The sequence below is a fragment of the Muscardinus avellanarius genome (genome assembly GCF_963383645.1).
Source record: "Muscardinus avellanarius genome assembly, chromosome: 4".
Lineage (NCBI taxonomy): Eukaryota > Metazoa > Chordata > Mammalia > Rodentia > Gliridae > Muscardinus > Muscardinus avellanarius.
In genome coordinates, this window is record NC_137789.1 from 93,710,691 (window position 1) to 93,726,451 (window position 15,761).

The window sequence follows — 15,761 nt, forward strand, 5'->3', positions numbered from 1 at the left end:
GTGGCTTAGAAAAGAAAAGGTATTCTAGTCAACTGGTAATTCAGGACCCAGAAGGAGCACTAGACTGGGAGTACGGAGGCCGGTAGGTACCAAGCTGGCTCTGTCTCCAAAGCTACATATTTTCTGGCAAGTCATGGCCCTCCTTCTGCCTTGAGTTTTCTCAACTGTAAAAGAGAGATGGATTCACAGGGAACACTGGCTGGCTTTCTTGTGCTGAACCCCTACAACAGGACAGCAACACAGGAGATGTGGAGCGCATACGATGACATAGTCCCTGCCCTTACATCGATGGTGACGGGCTAGCACCGGGCCTGGTGCACAAGAGGCTCCCAACCATGTACTGAACAGTCAGCAGTCGTGTCCGGGGAGGCTTCCAGGCACGCTTGTTCCTGTGCATCCTATCTGCCTGGCATCACCCTGCTCCACCAAGGACACAGAAGTCACCCTCTCAGGTGCAGTCACCAATGCGGCAGCTCAATACTCTAACTTGTCCTAGAACCTCTGAACTCCTGCCTCCCCCAACGGGACTCTGCTTATCCACAGCTCCACCTGGATAACAAACAATCACAGTACTTCACCCTTATAATCTCCCTGTCCTACAACCTCAGCCCAAATTTCCTAACAACCCCTCTCCTCCTGCAGCTGACTCACCCCCAAAGGATTTCCTCTCCTTTGACCTTTAAAATCTTAACTCTGATTCCAAAGCTCAAGCCCAGTGCTTTCCATCTTATTAGGTGTTCTTTTCAGCTCCAAGCCCACCAAGTGGTCCATTTCTTGTTTTCAAGCTTGAACAGGTTTTTCTTTTTGATGTCTTGTCAGCCATCAAGTGTGTGCTCTGTTCATCTCAAAGTAGCTGTTTCAGAGCAAAGGCCTTCCTCTCTGCAGCCCTTTTCCCTCCCCCAACCTCCCCAGCTCACACACAGGTGCGGCCTGCACATGTATGCACACACACAGACACACGCATGCACACACACTGCTTGGACTCAATTTATTTATCTCCACACACTCCAGCAACACCCACAAGTGGTACAGTGGAATCAGGCTCATTACTTATTTTTCACAAGACTGAGAAAACACTTGGCCCAGAACTGGTACTCTATAACTTTTGGTTGATCCTGATGCAGATAACTAGACGGTCCATGATGGCCACATGAAAGGAGCAGGTGTCCCCCTGTGCAACCAACCATCTGCAGATCTGTCTCTGCCATTACCAGCAAGTGTGTTGAGTGGACAGCCTCCAGTTTGTCCCCGTGAAAACCCAGACCCAGAACCCAAGCTCACTGTGCCCCCAACGTAGAACCCATCACATACAGCCATGAAAGAGCAGTGGAAACTCCACCTGGAATCAGAAGGGGAGACAGATGGTGGTGACTGCACAGCACAGCCAACTGAAAACCACCTGCAAGCCCGAAATGGACACAGTATCCCCAGGCTACAGGGGACCTGATCATCCTGCCCTCTGCCTTTCTACATGCACCACATGACCTCCCCAGTTTCTTTCTCCTTCTCCAGAACCCCAGCTTTCAATTTTTCCCTCTTTCTTTTCTGCCCTCAGTTACCATAAGCCATGGCCCCACAGGTAGACTCCTAGGGAGACTCAGCTCACATAGAGTTCACAGTTCCTGGAGCCTGGTCCACTTGTACGACTGCCTAGACAGCACCTGTAGTTTCTGGAGCAGGGTGGGCACTCAGTGTCCCCTCCCTCCTGCTAGCAGTGTGGGAGTCACTTATCCCCCAACAACACAGGGTTCTTCCCAAGAAGGATTCTGATAAGTGAAATGTTTACCACTTCCTTTCACCTGCAGTCACCTCCTGCCAAGCAGTATTTAGGTAATAGCATCTATTTTCTGGTATCCCTGGCTGATCTTTGATACAGCCAGCCGCTAAGAGGTCCCTGCTCATTCTTTTTATGAGCCAAATGCCTCTTGGCTAATTTCTTGTTTCAGGCCCTGAAAATGTGGTCCACACAAGATGGCTTTCAGAGTCACAGTGAGAAGTCACCTGAACGCTTCATCCTTCTCAAGGAAACTCCCTGCCCAGAGATGACCCAAAAAAATCAAGAGGCATGCTGCTGCAGCGGGGAGCCCACTGTGGCAGAAGCACAGCCCAGCAGGGGTGACCAAGACTTCCCCAGTCTTTGCATGGAAAGACCCATATCTCAGAGACCACTCAGTCCCAGGCAAATTAGTATGGTCTGCCACTATAGACCTGTCCCACCCATGATCCTTGCCTCAAACGAGGCCAGTCAGTGAAGCCACACTCAAGCACACTGGAGAGAAGTAGGGTATTCACAGAGAAAAGGAAGTATGAGCCCTAGTGCAGATAGGCCTGGGCCACAACCCCATCCGAATCCAGGGCAGCTTGGCGATGCTTCGAACATGGGGGATGCCCTGCCGACAATTTCAGCATGAGTATGACAGCGGTTGGTCACCATGGCCAGAATCCAGCTGGCACAGTGCAAATCAGGACACTGCCCCAAGAGGGGCTTTCTGCCTGGCCACTGGAGGATGTATGAAATATCCCTAAAAGACCATCAAATACACACAAACACACACACACACACACACACACACACACACACACACACACACATGCATGCAGAACTCCCCAATCCTGGGATGTGTAGGCCGTGATAGTCTGGTATATTTCCTTGGCCTCTTTGGTTCCACACTGAACCAGTGTGTATGTGCACACACCTATCTTGCAGGAGAAGAAAGTTATGAACATCCTCCCAGCGGGCTCTTAGCCCTGGAAGCTGGCCCACTCTGCAGATCCCTTACACACACACCCAACTGGCTGAAGTGTGCATAGAGGATGTACCTCCTGCACAGCACCTCCCAGCAACAGCAAATCACATCTCCAGCTCAACGCCCTTGAAGCCCAGAGGCCAGGCCTCCTCTCCTGGTGTGGGCAGCCCAGGACTCACCAGGACTCTGCCGGTCAATGTCTGGGCGGAGATCATCACCCCCGCCCAGTCCTTCACTGAGGTCATCCAGCCGACCTCGGCTGCCACCGCCTCCTCCTTTTCATCCACTGGCTTGAGCGTGCCATCCGCCTGCGAGCCATTGTTAATCTTCTGGGCCTCCTGGCAAGAAAGAACAAGAGTTAAGACTCAGGAAACAACTAGATTCAAATAACACCACCACCGTGTAAAGGAGCAAAGTCCAAGGGGTGCCCAGCAACGGTGGACTCTGGCTTAAAGGCACAAGCATTGGGAGGAGGTGGGCTATGGTTTGACTTATTAAAAATTGTTTTTAAAAAATCTTATAGTTTCTTCTAAAATATTTATATGAGAGGAAGTAGGATGATAGTAATCTCTGCCTGCTTTATGGAGCAAAGCCCCACAGCCCAGGAGGGAAGGCGCCCTGCCCAGGGTCACAGGGCAGTCAGGGATTTGGTCAGCACACTGGGGTCTTCACCTGCCTGGTTCTTGTCCCCCTCACAGCAGCACCCCCACTTTCCTCTAAGGATATCCCCAACCTGGGATTCGAAGGGACAGAGGGCCCCACAGTGTTCTCAGTAATGGAAACTGGTCAATTAGTCCATTTTGTTTGCCTGGCAATCAGCTGGCCCCAGGATAGTCAGGGGCCATGCCAACCCAATGAGACTCATTTCCTGGAACTGGAAAGACTACAAAAAGTCGTTCTTCCTTGAAAATAAAGCCACCATATAGGTGTCATCCTTTGCATACCTGGATCCAACTATGCCTGAAATACATGCTAGACTTTTTCAGTTACAGGAGACAATAAATAGCCCTTCAAAGCTTAAGTGTGCTTGAATAATAAGGCTGATCTCATGAGATAACTGAACCCCACCTTAGGCCCGATTTTATTGCCTTTGTACACACCTGTGCCCTCTGCTGGCAACACTCCTCCCTTGCATTCTCAGGGCTAGTCCCACATCTCCTGGAAGCCTCTGCTCATGCAGCAAGCACCCCCTCAAGGCATCTTCCCTGGCTACCCTTTTCAAAACACAAGTCCTTCCTTCCAACAGCACTTTTTAGCTTTATTCTTTCCCCATACAACTTAAAACCTCTAATTTACTCTATACACTTGATAATCCACTTACTTACTTCATTTACTGTCTGCCTCCCCTTCTATGGGCCAGTGCCTAAAAGAGGGCTTGGCACAAAGTTGGTTAAATTAACAGAAATGAATGACTAAAAAGGGTTCTGAGTATCGTCCCTTCAGCAACTACAGAGGCTGGGCTTAGGGCTGTCAGGTATAAAATAGGACACCCAGTTAAATGTGAATTTCAAGTAAGCAACATTTCTTTAGTATAAGCATATCCCAAATATTGCATGGAACATACTTATACAAAAATCCTATTCATCTAAAATATAAATTTTGCCAGACCCATACTCAAATACCCACTGAATTTGAGTTTATTACTACAGATGAAGATAAATACAAAGTACCCACAAATTATATCCATCACTTAAAACCCTAGCATTGAATTTCCAAAGCAAGCTCTTGCATCTTGGAGAGAAACCAGAGGCAGAGGTGAAAATCTGTTTGCCATGAGGGGTGAGGTCAATGGAGGCCAGGGGAGCAGGGGACGAGGGAGGGAACCCTGCTTGAACCACACTCTGGGGCTTGGCCACACAAGCAGGAAGCTGTGCCTGGTGCCTGCTTCTCTCTCGTTGGCTCCCCCTGGATGGGGAGCCTGGGGACCAGAGAGGAAGCACGGGATGCTGATAGTTATTTCCAAGTCTGTTAAGCCCCATGGAGCTAGAACAATCCAAGTGGAAGCCTGGGAGGGGGAGGCCTTATAGAGGGCTGATTTGAGGGCCACCTGTTGGCATGTGTGGCAGCTGCTGCTGCCCAAGCCTCCCAGGCCAGTCTCACTGGCCCGTTAGGATGTGTGCTGGTCTCTGATTCCCAGCCACACGAGACTGTGCACAGGTGTCTCTCCAGGGGAGATGGAGGCCCTGATTTGTGGCAGCCATAGTAACCAGTGGTGCCAATTCTGAGTGAAAATCTAGCCCCCATGTAAGACGGGGACAATACTGCCTGCTCCGCATGCATCGTGGTTATTAAATCGTGCCCAGTGACACAAAACATGCTCAACCACTTAGGCCCAGGACTCTTTCCTTCCACCCGCTTCTGTAAACAATGGCCCTCTACTTTGATCCAGCATCAGAAACACAGACAGGGATTGCTGAAACAGAGCGCTGGGCCCATCCCAGAACCATGGTTCCACCCAGTTCCTAGGGAATGCCCATCTGCTGGCCTTGGGATCCCTTTTAGTATTCACATTCTGACCATCCTGGCAGGCCCCCAGGAGCCCTGCACTTGCCTGAAACAGGATAAGCTTGTCCCCAGCTCTCTCCTGGCCTCCTCCTTCACCCTCCTCCTGCTTCATTCAGATGGGGAAAGACTGGGGCCGGGAGAAGGTTCTGTGTTTTCTTCCCAGCAATGCCTGCCAGGGATGTTTCTGAATGAGTGAGTCCCTGGCGATTAGCTGGGAGCCTGAAGGGCCAGCTCTCTGCTCCTCAACCTTGGGGGCTCGGGCCCCATGGGCACTTGAGAGCCCCTGGGGAGGGAAATAGGCATGGAGAATTGGAAGGGAGGGAGGCCCACATAGTCAAGGTGGTTCTAGCACATCAATAATTCACAGCACTAGAGGTATGCGGCAGATAATGCTACTTTGCCAGGCCTCTTACCTACTATTTACAAGGCATTCATTATTGTAATTACTTTATGATAGGCAAGGAAAAACACAAACTAAAGGGAGATAATGCCCTTGTTATTATTTGCTTACACTTGATGTTGTGAGCTTAATTACTGCATGGGGGAGGCAGCTCTGAGGGAGCCAAGATCCTATCTGCAGGCAGAGGCCCCTCACTCCATGCTGACCTCACTCTGACCAAAACACCCCTCAGCAGGTGTTGTAACCCCATGCACCAGAGAAAAGGGGGAAAAGGTCTGAAGGATACAGCAGCCTTGCTGGAAACAGGCAGGGGGTGACGGCGGTCAGGGCAGAGCTCACTAGAATAAGAAGGGCCACCATTTATCAACCCAGAACTGGTACCCGCAATGAAAAACTTTTCTGTGCATACTCTTGCTTCACCCTTATGATAAATCCAACAGGCAGGTGGAATTGTCCCCATTTTACTGAGAGCTGGTGTCTCAGGGGACAGCATGGAGCCTGCAGTCCCCAGCTGGAGGAAGACAGGCCCTCGGGGTTAAGGGCTGCTCTGCCACCCCCCAGCGGGCTCCTGTGAGCACCTTAACCCACAAGTCCTGGCCTCCACCTATAAAATAGGGGACACACAGTGCCCCACAGAGGCAGTGGGGAAGTTCAAGGTGTGTAAGGTGTGTGGCGTGGTATGTGGCACGAGCTAGCTACAGCTACCAGGACAGGGCACTATGGGCGGGCCGGTGCCTACTGGGTGGTCAGTTAACACTGGGCCACTGCATCCACTGGCCAGTGAGCCATTAATGAATCACTATGGAACAGAGCACAAACAAGCAAGGGTCTCAAGGTGGCTGCCCCCCAACTAAGAAACAGCCCCCTGGAGGAAAAGTGCTCGACTTCTAGAAGGTTCCAGCAGGACAGCTGGGCCACAATTCCCCAAGCTCAGGGCCCTAGATCAGAGTGCCCTCCCACTTCTGAGATGAGGAGACAGAGGGCTACAGTGAAGCTGCCTCCAGAGCCCAGTACTCACTCTTCCTGCACCCTCAGCACATCGCTTCAGAGGGGACCAGTCATCCCTGAACTTCCATGGCCCATTGCCGAGAAGGACCCGACTGCAACAGGGGGAAGACCCCTGGGCAGGCAGGGAAATAACTGTGTGTGTGTGTGTGAGAGAGAGAGAGACAGAGAGACAGAGAGACAGAGAGAGAGAGAGACAGAGAGAGACAGAGAGGCCCTGTTGGCTGCAGGCTCTGACTGCCCCAGCCTCAGCAGCACAGGCCACCAGATGCTCAGAAATGGAGGACAGGACGCCCAGGTATGGGGGAGAAGAAGCAAAGCAGGCAGGACCACCTGGGGCAAAGGGCATGGCTAAACTCCAATCACCTGGCACTCACTGCGCAGACCACCATCATCTGGGTCATTTCAACATTTCCACCTGGGTCTCAAAACCAAAAATTAAAGCTCCAGAAGGAACCTGAGCAATTGGTTAGGATGCCACCCTTCCTCTCATTGTACACGTGAAAACAATAAGCAACTGCAGGTGAAACCACCTGCTCTGTGCCACCCAGCATGACAGGTACCACCAGCCAAGACATAAGCCCCACTGGCTCTGTGTGCCTTAGCTCTTGGTGCCTCCCTGACAAGATGGTTGCTCCAAATCTAGATCAAGTGCCTCAGTCACCCCCCAAGTAGTCACTGTGCCGTGCCAGGCTGCAAGCTGGAGTTCAGGTCTTCCCAGGATGGCTGGAAGCCTCGCCTGGCCTATCACAGAGTTCAGGTTGGGGGCCACGACAAGGAACAACTCTGCTTGTCTGCAAAGGATCCAGCTCTTCCAACAGCACAAAGGTCCCTTTTAATCCTTAGATTCCCAAATCCCAATGCTCAGATCTTGGCTGTCTCTGTATCTTATCCCTCCCGAACTGAAACTAGTGTCCGAGGAGTTTCAGGCCTCTGAGATGGCAGAAAGAACTCTGAGAATCAAAAAAGCAGAAAAACTCAAGTCTAAGTCTGGCTTTTCTGGGTGGCTTTGGACAAGACCTTTCCCTTCTTGAAGACTTCCTGTTCCCTTCTGTAAACAGAGGTGAGCTCTGCCCATCATCCAACCCGTGAATCCCGAAGAGCCCCGACCCAGCACCTGAGTGTACAGCACTTTCCATAAGCCCTAATCGCTTTTCAAAGGAAGGGTGATGGTGGCGCCACTGTCCTCTAGCTCTGGGCAAAAGAGGGGCTGCTTCCACCCCAAGCCAGAGAGAGGCCTCATAGAGCAGAGGCCTCTGCATTCAGATGCCAGCCAGCTGTACCTTGCAGGGCAGAGGCACCCTGTGGGCTCCTGCTGTTGCCATGCCTGTTCTCACATGATCTAGCTCACTCAGTCCCAGAAAGACTCACAGGACACCTGCCAGCTGAGCCAGGTGCCAAGGTCACCGTAGGTGAGCATCAGGGTTGGGGAGCCAGCAGGGCCAGCCCCAGGGGGATTCCAGAGTCCACTCTCTGCTGCCGAGGGCCACCCAAGAAGCTGCCAGTCTGTCTCAGGTTGAATTGGGTCTCATTTGTTTGGACACTGGCTTCTCATCCCTGCCTTGGGAGAAGAGCCTCCTAGGAGAAAGAATACTTCTTTTGCAGTGCTGGGAATCAAGCCCAGGGCATTGTTCATGCTAGGCAAGCAACCTACCACTGAGCTACATACCCAGCCCATTTTATTTTTTTTTATTTTGAGATGGTCTCACTAAGCTGTCCAGGCTGGCCTCAAACTTGTGATCCTTCTGCCTCAGACTCCCAAGAAGCTGGGATTCTAAGTATACACCACCTTACCTGGCAGGAAGAAACTTTTTAAAATTCAGAATAGATTGTCCCTGCTGTGCCTGATCCCCTTCTGTGGCTTTCCCTCCACTCAGAGGACAAGCCAGTTCTCACAGGGTCCCACCCATCCCACCTTCTTCACCCCTCTCTGCCACGCTATAGTCTGCAACTCACTGGTGCCATCCTGCCACAAGGGCTACCTTGTGCTGTTGGAACATTCCCGGCCCACTCCCATCTCGGAGCTGTTTGTCCTGGCTGCTCCTTGGACCCAGGGATCCACATTGCTGTCTCAGCTCTTGTTCAAACTTCAGCTTCTCCCTAAGCCCTTCCCTGACCACCCTGTTGGAAGTGACATCCACCCCATCCAACCATGCCCTCCCCAGGCTCTCTTCTTCTTGGGGGCACTTAGACCATGATCTAGAAGCCTGCACACTTTATATAATCATTTTTTGAAGATCCAAGAGAGAAAAAATGCCTGTTTTATTCAAGGCTGTAATTTTCAACATTGGAAGATCCCGAGCTCACAGTGAGTTCTTGATACATCTTGGTGGAAAGGAGGAGGCAGTGGGGAGAGCTGCAGCAGACAGAAGTCAATTCCTGGCACGCACAATATCTCGATAATGCTACTAATAAATAGTAATAATAATAATGGCTACCATTTTTTATCATGATCACAGAAATTCTATGGGTCGGTATTAATGACCTCATTTGACAGATGGTGGGGTTAAGCGGCTGGCCCAAGAAAACATTGTCAAAATTTAAACCCAGCTGTCTAATGCCAAATCGGGACGAGTACCTGCCCAGCCATCCCCCCGGGGGCAGAGTGAGGAGCAAATAGGATAAATGAGTACAGAAGGATTATCGACTGCTGCAAACTGCCCATAAAAGGTTTATGATCATCGTGAGCACTCAGTTCCCCCACCTCTGGGGACTGCGCGTGCTGCAGTGACCCTTCTTCAAGGTCCTTGTGCCTTGGGAGGGCGGTTAAATCAAGGACAGAGGAACATGGTTCCTTTCTCTGCCAAGAACCAGCTCAGAACCATAAATCATCCTTCAAGGAAAGAGCATGGAATTGGAAGTGAACGCGGCCGAGCTGATGGTCTGTGAAGCCCTCTTGCTAGGAACTGAGGTTCTCTGTCCAATGCCACTGAAGGAGAAGGTGCGGCTTCCTCCCTGCCCTCACCCTTTGCCTCCTCTAAGGCCCTTAGTGCCTGCTGCTCCAGGAGGTAGCCCTGGCTGAGCCTTGCAGGGCCTGAGTGGGAGGAGACCCCTTTCAAAAATGGGAGGCTGAGCTGGTAGGGAGCCACCTCTTCTATTCCCTCTGAGACCAGAGGAGAGGGCAGGGATCATCTCCCATGCTTGGAAGTCCTGTAATGGAACTTCTGCTTTGGTATAATGGGATATTCCCAAGATGCTTTGCTCCAGAAGGATTGGGATAAGGAAAGACCAGGAAACTCCAACCATCCTTTTCTGTGTCTCACAGCCCCATCTTTCCTTAGATTTTCCAGGTCAACATCCAAAAGCCATTTCTCCTGAGCCTATATGGACAAGGTCTGCTCCTGGCTATTGTTTGATCTCTCTGGACCCCTCTCCCGTACCTCCCCTGACCCCTGGCATCCAGCCTACCACAAGGCACAAGGCTCAGTCCCAGAGAAAATTAAGAATCTGCATCGAGCACTTTCCCCCATTAAGTTGGGGGTGGGTAAAAATGCCTGAGTAAAAATCCATTGGCCATTTGCACTTTATCTCATGGCAAATATTATGACATTCTACTAAGACCCAGAAATGTGTGAACTTCGATGCCTACAAAGCCCTGGGACTTCTAAGCTTCGAAATGAGCCACTGTCCTTTGTCTCAGGTTCCCCCAGGTTTGAATGCTGAGGAAGGGCCTTCCAGCCAGCGCATCCCCACCAAATACATAAAGCAGAAACCCACCATTGGCCTCTCTCTCCTCCTAGGCGGTGGCTGGCCATGGGCATCCTCCCAGGTACCAATAATCCTGCATATTAGGGGATTAGCAGATTACCTAAAGCAGCTCAAGCAAATAAAGCATCGTGTGGGCATGGCCAGCCGGGATTTTCATGGCAGGGTTTTGTGAATGGCAGGGAAGAAGGCGGTGGAGTCACCCGGAGATTCCAGGGCAAGAGAAATAGGGCACAAGAGGCTCAGGTTCTTCTCTGAGCTGGTGGACAAAGTGGCAGAGTTCATTTGTATCCTGGGGAAATCACATCATCCATCCTCTCCCTGGCTGGCCAGAGATTCTTGTGCACCTGTCAGCTTCCGCGACACCTCTCTTCATGAACCCCTGGGACCCTGAGTTGGCAGAGGACTCGGACATGTGCACTGGATGCATCCATCCCGCAGCTACTGTGCGTGCTAATTATAGGCCACAACACCTACAGGGGTGGGGACACACTATCCACTGAATTCAGGCCACAGGAGCTCAAGATGAAGCCCAGACCAAGCCTGCTGCTCCAGATGCTGGAAAGCCACATGAGTCACCAGGTGTCCCTGTCTCTCCTAAGCAACTCCTGCGTCACAGGTGTCTCCAGCCATTACCTTCCAGGTGCACTGGCCAGCCTCTTTCTTAGAAGCACCCTTGTGCTCTGTGTGAACAACTGCCCTTCAGAAGTCTTTGTGGTAGAAAAAAAAGGAGACAGTAGAGAAAGGACAAGTGACCTTTAACAAGTCCTCATCATCTTTGTGCCTCAGGTTTCCTTGTCTCTGAATCGAAGGAACTGTGTAAATGCTCCCTGGGGTTCTGTCTACCTCTGAGATGACATGAACTTGAAGTCTGGCTCCTGAATCCCTCGCTCTGCATGAACATGTCTCAGCTCTGTGACCCCGGGCAAGTCCATCAGAGGCCTCCCTTGCTGAGGAAATGCTGAGAGGACAGGGATACTTCCAGTTCTTCTCAGAGCCATCTCTAAGCTGTTTTTCAGTCTGCTAAGCCTTAGCAAGGGCATTGCTGGCCCTCGGGAAGTTCTTGATTCCCTCCTGCATCCACAGGCCACATTTTCTACCTGACTCTTTTTATATCAATTTAGTTAATCCTCATGACAAGCCCAACATGAGAATGTTATGAGGCTCAGAGAGATTGGGTAATTTCCCAAGATTGCCCATGTCATATGTAGCAGGGCTGAAATTTAAATCAGGTCTATTCTAAATCCAAAGGCCATGTTTTTCTCTCTATTGCATGGTGCCTAGGATAGGTATACTGTACAAAAAAAGAGGTAAGATTTGCCTTATAAAGTATTGTTTGTTAACTAAAACGATCACCTTATACTTGCTGGCTTCTAAATAATAAAAGTCACTAATGCAGGCATCTATATTGGGTTATAATCAGCCATGATTAGAAAGGGAGTTGGAGAAATGGCCTAGGGGAGGAGGCTCCAACCCAGAAATAGAATGACCACTAGATATTAGACATGTTTTCAGTGGCTGCGTTTGCTGTATCAAATTAATGTCAGTCCCTAAACTTTCAGAGCAAATGCATGCATCTTGGCCAATATACCACATTTGCAAAATAACCATCCCCTTCTTTAATTAACTTAATAAGATTAGGGAAATAAGTGATGATCCAGAGTTCACTGTTAAGACCACAGAGGCTTGGATTGGCTTAGCAAAGATCATAGTCTTGACTCTTCAGGCAGGTGCCCCAGGCCAGGTCCAGAATAGCCCACTCACCTGCAAGGGCAGGAAGACAAAGCTGCCAACCTTAAGGACAACACCTGCCCAGAAAAATGGTTCTGAAACCATGCCTGGATGAGAAACCATCAGAAAAGCCCCACGGAAGACAAAAGTCTTCAACTAGAAGAAAATACTTCTTTTCTAGTTGTGTAATAATGCATAAGCACACAGGCATGTCTGAGGCAGGGCCAGAAGTTGAGGATTAATAACAATTTTTTGAATGTCATGTTATCTCAGTGAATCCTGTTAATACTGATAGTTAGACACTATTACCCCATTCTAAAGATAAGCAGCTGAGGCTCTGTAGTTAGCACAGTGCCTCACAAAGCCTCCTGGAGGTCAAATCTCATGGAGGCCTACTGAGCTTGATGCAAGTCCCTTTTTTCTAGGAAGAATCTTGCATTTTATAGAAAGAAAGTATAGCAGAACTTCTCATTCCAAAGGAGACCATGCAGCCCCTTCATAAGTTTGTGTTTGTTTGCTTGCTTGCTTGCTTGCTTGCTTGCTTGCTTGCTTGCTTGTAACAAAATGAATCTCAAGGTCAAAGAGCAATAGAGGTCAAAAATACAAGGGACCTTCAAATTTTCACAGCCTGAAAGAAGAAGCCTAACATCATAGGAGGGTGAGGACTTTCCTTAGGAAGAGCAAGTTATTCCTAAAAGGCTGCTGCAGAGTCACCATGAAGGGGAGCAACGGCATGAAGAAGCATGGGTAGACCAAGCATGGTCTGAAAGTCCCAGATGTCACTCCTGGCCATCCCCCCACCTCACCGTAGCTGTGAAACCTTGAGCACTTCTCCCCACCTCCACCTAGCCTCACTTTCCCAGTAGGCAAAATAGGCTTTAAAAAAAACTTCTTCACATGGTACCTGTGAGGATCAACCACGATATATTGAAAAGACAAGATGATGGTTCCCTAAATAGCCCTCCTTGTTACTCCCCGAGTAGCAGACAATATGAGGAACTTGGGCAGCACCCTGCCCACCAGGAGGTCAGAATCTACATTTTGCAGCTTGCAACCTCATCTCTGTCCACCTCACCAAAGGAGTGGCCAAATTTCTAGGCAGGAGAGACTGGAAGATGGATCCCTGAGAAATAGAAGTGTTCATGCCACAGTCAAGTACATTTTCATGACCCCAGCTAGCACAGAAAAAAAGACAAAGTCAAACAAGGGTAAGAATGTGGTTGGGGAACAACTGAGTGCTACTGAAAGACAGGCATCGAGGAGCCTTGGAGGCTCCTTGTTCCTCTGAGCAGTGAGCCCCCAGGCTCTTCCTTGTCTCCTTCCTTCTCCCAGCTCCTGTGACGCAGCCCCAGGACTGCTGGGCCCACCCAGTCCCTAGAGATGAGGTGGAGAGAAAGAAGGGAACCAACAACACCACCCAGGGATGAGGAGGGTCAGGCTCCCAGGGGCCACGGAGCAGCGCACCCCGAGGCTGCATCAGGAATAGAGGCAGCAGGGCAGCCAACCGTGCATGGACTGCTGAAAGACAGCCGCCGGTCTCTCCCGGGAAGCACTGTCCTTTTCCTTGACATTATGTCGTCACTCCTTTGTTGGGTATTAACATGCCCTTTGAATGAAATGACAATGATGGCAAGGCTGGCATTTGACAGTTTCTTTTTGTGCCCTTGCTTGTCAAAATAAAAGACTGGCAGCCTTGTGAGATGCTCTCTGTTTTTTAAAGTTCAATTGGCTAGCCCAAGAAAAATCTGGGAATCATGCACCTAGTCCAAATGCCTCATTCGGCCGATGGTGGCCAGGTGGCCAGTAGCTCTGCATAAAGCCCAGGCTGTGTCTGTCAGGGCCAGGAAAGGTAGGGTACAGGGGATGCAGGCGTGGCTCTCGGGGCGGGGGGGGGGACACGTGGCTCTCAGAGCGTGCCATATCAAAAGGCTCTGGATTCCCAGAACCCCATGCCCTTGTTCTCAGTACCTCAGAAAAGGCACAGAGCTAAAAACCAGTCCCCCGAGAAGACTGCCATATTGCCCGAAGCCACCATCCAGGTGCCAGCTGGGAGGAAAGAGTTCACCGGCAGACAGCAGCAGGCAGGATGCGTGGCTTGAGATGGAGCGTTCCCATTGAGCCCACAGTCAGAGCAACAAGGAACAAAAGATAAGCAGCATGTGAACAAACTAAGTCACAACCCAGTGCTCGGAATGGAACAGATCATTCCCACCCATTGCCTGCTGCAGGCTCCTGCATGGCTGTCTCCACCACCTTCAATACATACAAGCATGCTCATTCTCTGGCAATCACCACTGGGGTACAAGCTGGCAAGGGCAGGGTCTTTCCCCAATGTGTTTACCCCAGAGCCTCATAGCTCAGAACAGTGGCTCGCACACAGTAGGCTCTTCACAGTGTGTTGGAAGAATGGCCGAACAAATCCTACTCTTTGTTCTTTTTGGCCACATTTTCATTCTTTGCTCATATTTTCTGGAATCTCAGAATCCTGACAAGTGCACGCTGTTCAAAGCACAGGACTCAAAGTGCTCCAGGTATAGCCTTTAGGCCCCTGCTTGGGCCTGCCACCGCCCAGTCCTAGCTGACCAGCTCACCCAACAGACTCCTGGGATGTAACTCGGTCCTTCTGACCCCAACACAGTATGCCGACCACTCATCCCTGAGATGTCCTCTACACTGTTCCCCATCTGCCTCCATCCTCCTTCATCAAAACCCAGGAGCAAGTGAAGGCCAGCCCTTGGACCCTCACTCTCCACCTTAACTCCAGTGCCCAAATCTGCTCCCCTATATCAACACTGAGCAGACAGGCTGGGTACCTTAGTTGTCTTTTTATTCATACTCATGCTGTGTAAGTTAATCCCCTATTCAGCAGGTACAGGAAAGCAAGCTCTGTTCCAGTAGTCGACATCTGCTTACACCAGGCCAGTTTCTACAACCTGCAGCCACACCTGGCCTGGCTCCATTTTCCAACAGGAACCCCATCTCCCCAGCAAGATTGGCTGCCATGTGGCTCCTGAGAGGCATGTTCCTCACCAGCCATGTCAATCAAAGAAAGATGAATGTTCTTGTTTACAAAAGGGGTCCTCCCTTTCCAGGAAAAATTTTACTGGGATCTAAGATGTAATCCAGTATGTGCCTCTGGACCTCAAAGATCAAATATTTTCTATCTCTTCCATTTGCTCAACTTGGATGAGGTTTGGCTTCAGGTCAGAAGAGCTGCCGTAATCAGGTCGCTGGGCCGCCTTTCCTGACATGTAATGTGACCTCATTTTAGAAACTATGGCTAGCAGGACAGAGAAACTCCAGAGGCAGAAAGATGGCCAGGTTACCAGGCATAGAGAGGAAGTCAGGACCTGTTACTCCAAACAGTACAAACTGCAGTCCAGCCATCAGGAGAGTCAGGCTCAGACCTCAGACCCTGCTGGGCCACCCCTGCCTTGAGCTGGGTTAAGAAAGCTGAGTCTCCGATGCTCCTGGGTTCCCACACACCCTAGCTTGGACCTAGGTTTCCAAAACTGCAGCCAAACACAAGAGTCTAGACGAGCTGCTAATGAGAAATAAAAACAGTAACTTAACAGCCAGGGGAGAGGAGAGGAGTTTTCCATTTCTTAGGGGTTCAGGATTTCTTCTCCTTTTCCTTCTGCACCCTTGATGGGAGTGATGAAGGGCGA

At 50.4% G+C, this 15,761-nt stretch overlaps 1 protein-coding gene across 21 annotated transcripts in view; it reads right to left on the reverse strand.

Moving 5' to 3' along the window:
- The window catches only part of KCNMA1 (potassium calcium-activated channel subfamily M alpha 1), a gene marked incomplete at both ends in the record, with an annotated part of 759,101 nt that overhangs the window by 519,777 nt on the left and 223,563 nt on the right, over positions 1–15,761 (reverse strand). For 20 of the 21 annotated variants that reach the window (XM_080693563.1, XM_080693576.1, XM_080693572.1 and 17 more), the window contains one exon: positions 2,927–3,085. The exons of the other annotated variant lie outside the window; for it this stretch is intronic. In XM_080693563.1, the coding sequence (XP_080549689.1) occupies positions 2,927–3,085 (159 nt within the window). The remainder of the gene's footprint in view (positions 1–2,926; positions 3,086–15,761) is intronic. 21 annotated transcript variants of the gene reach the window in all.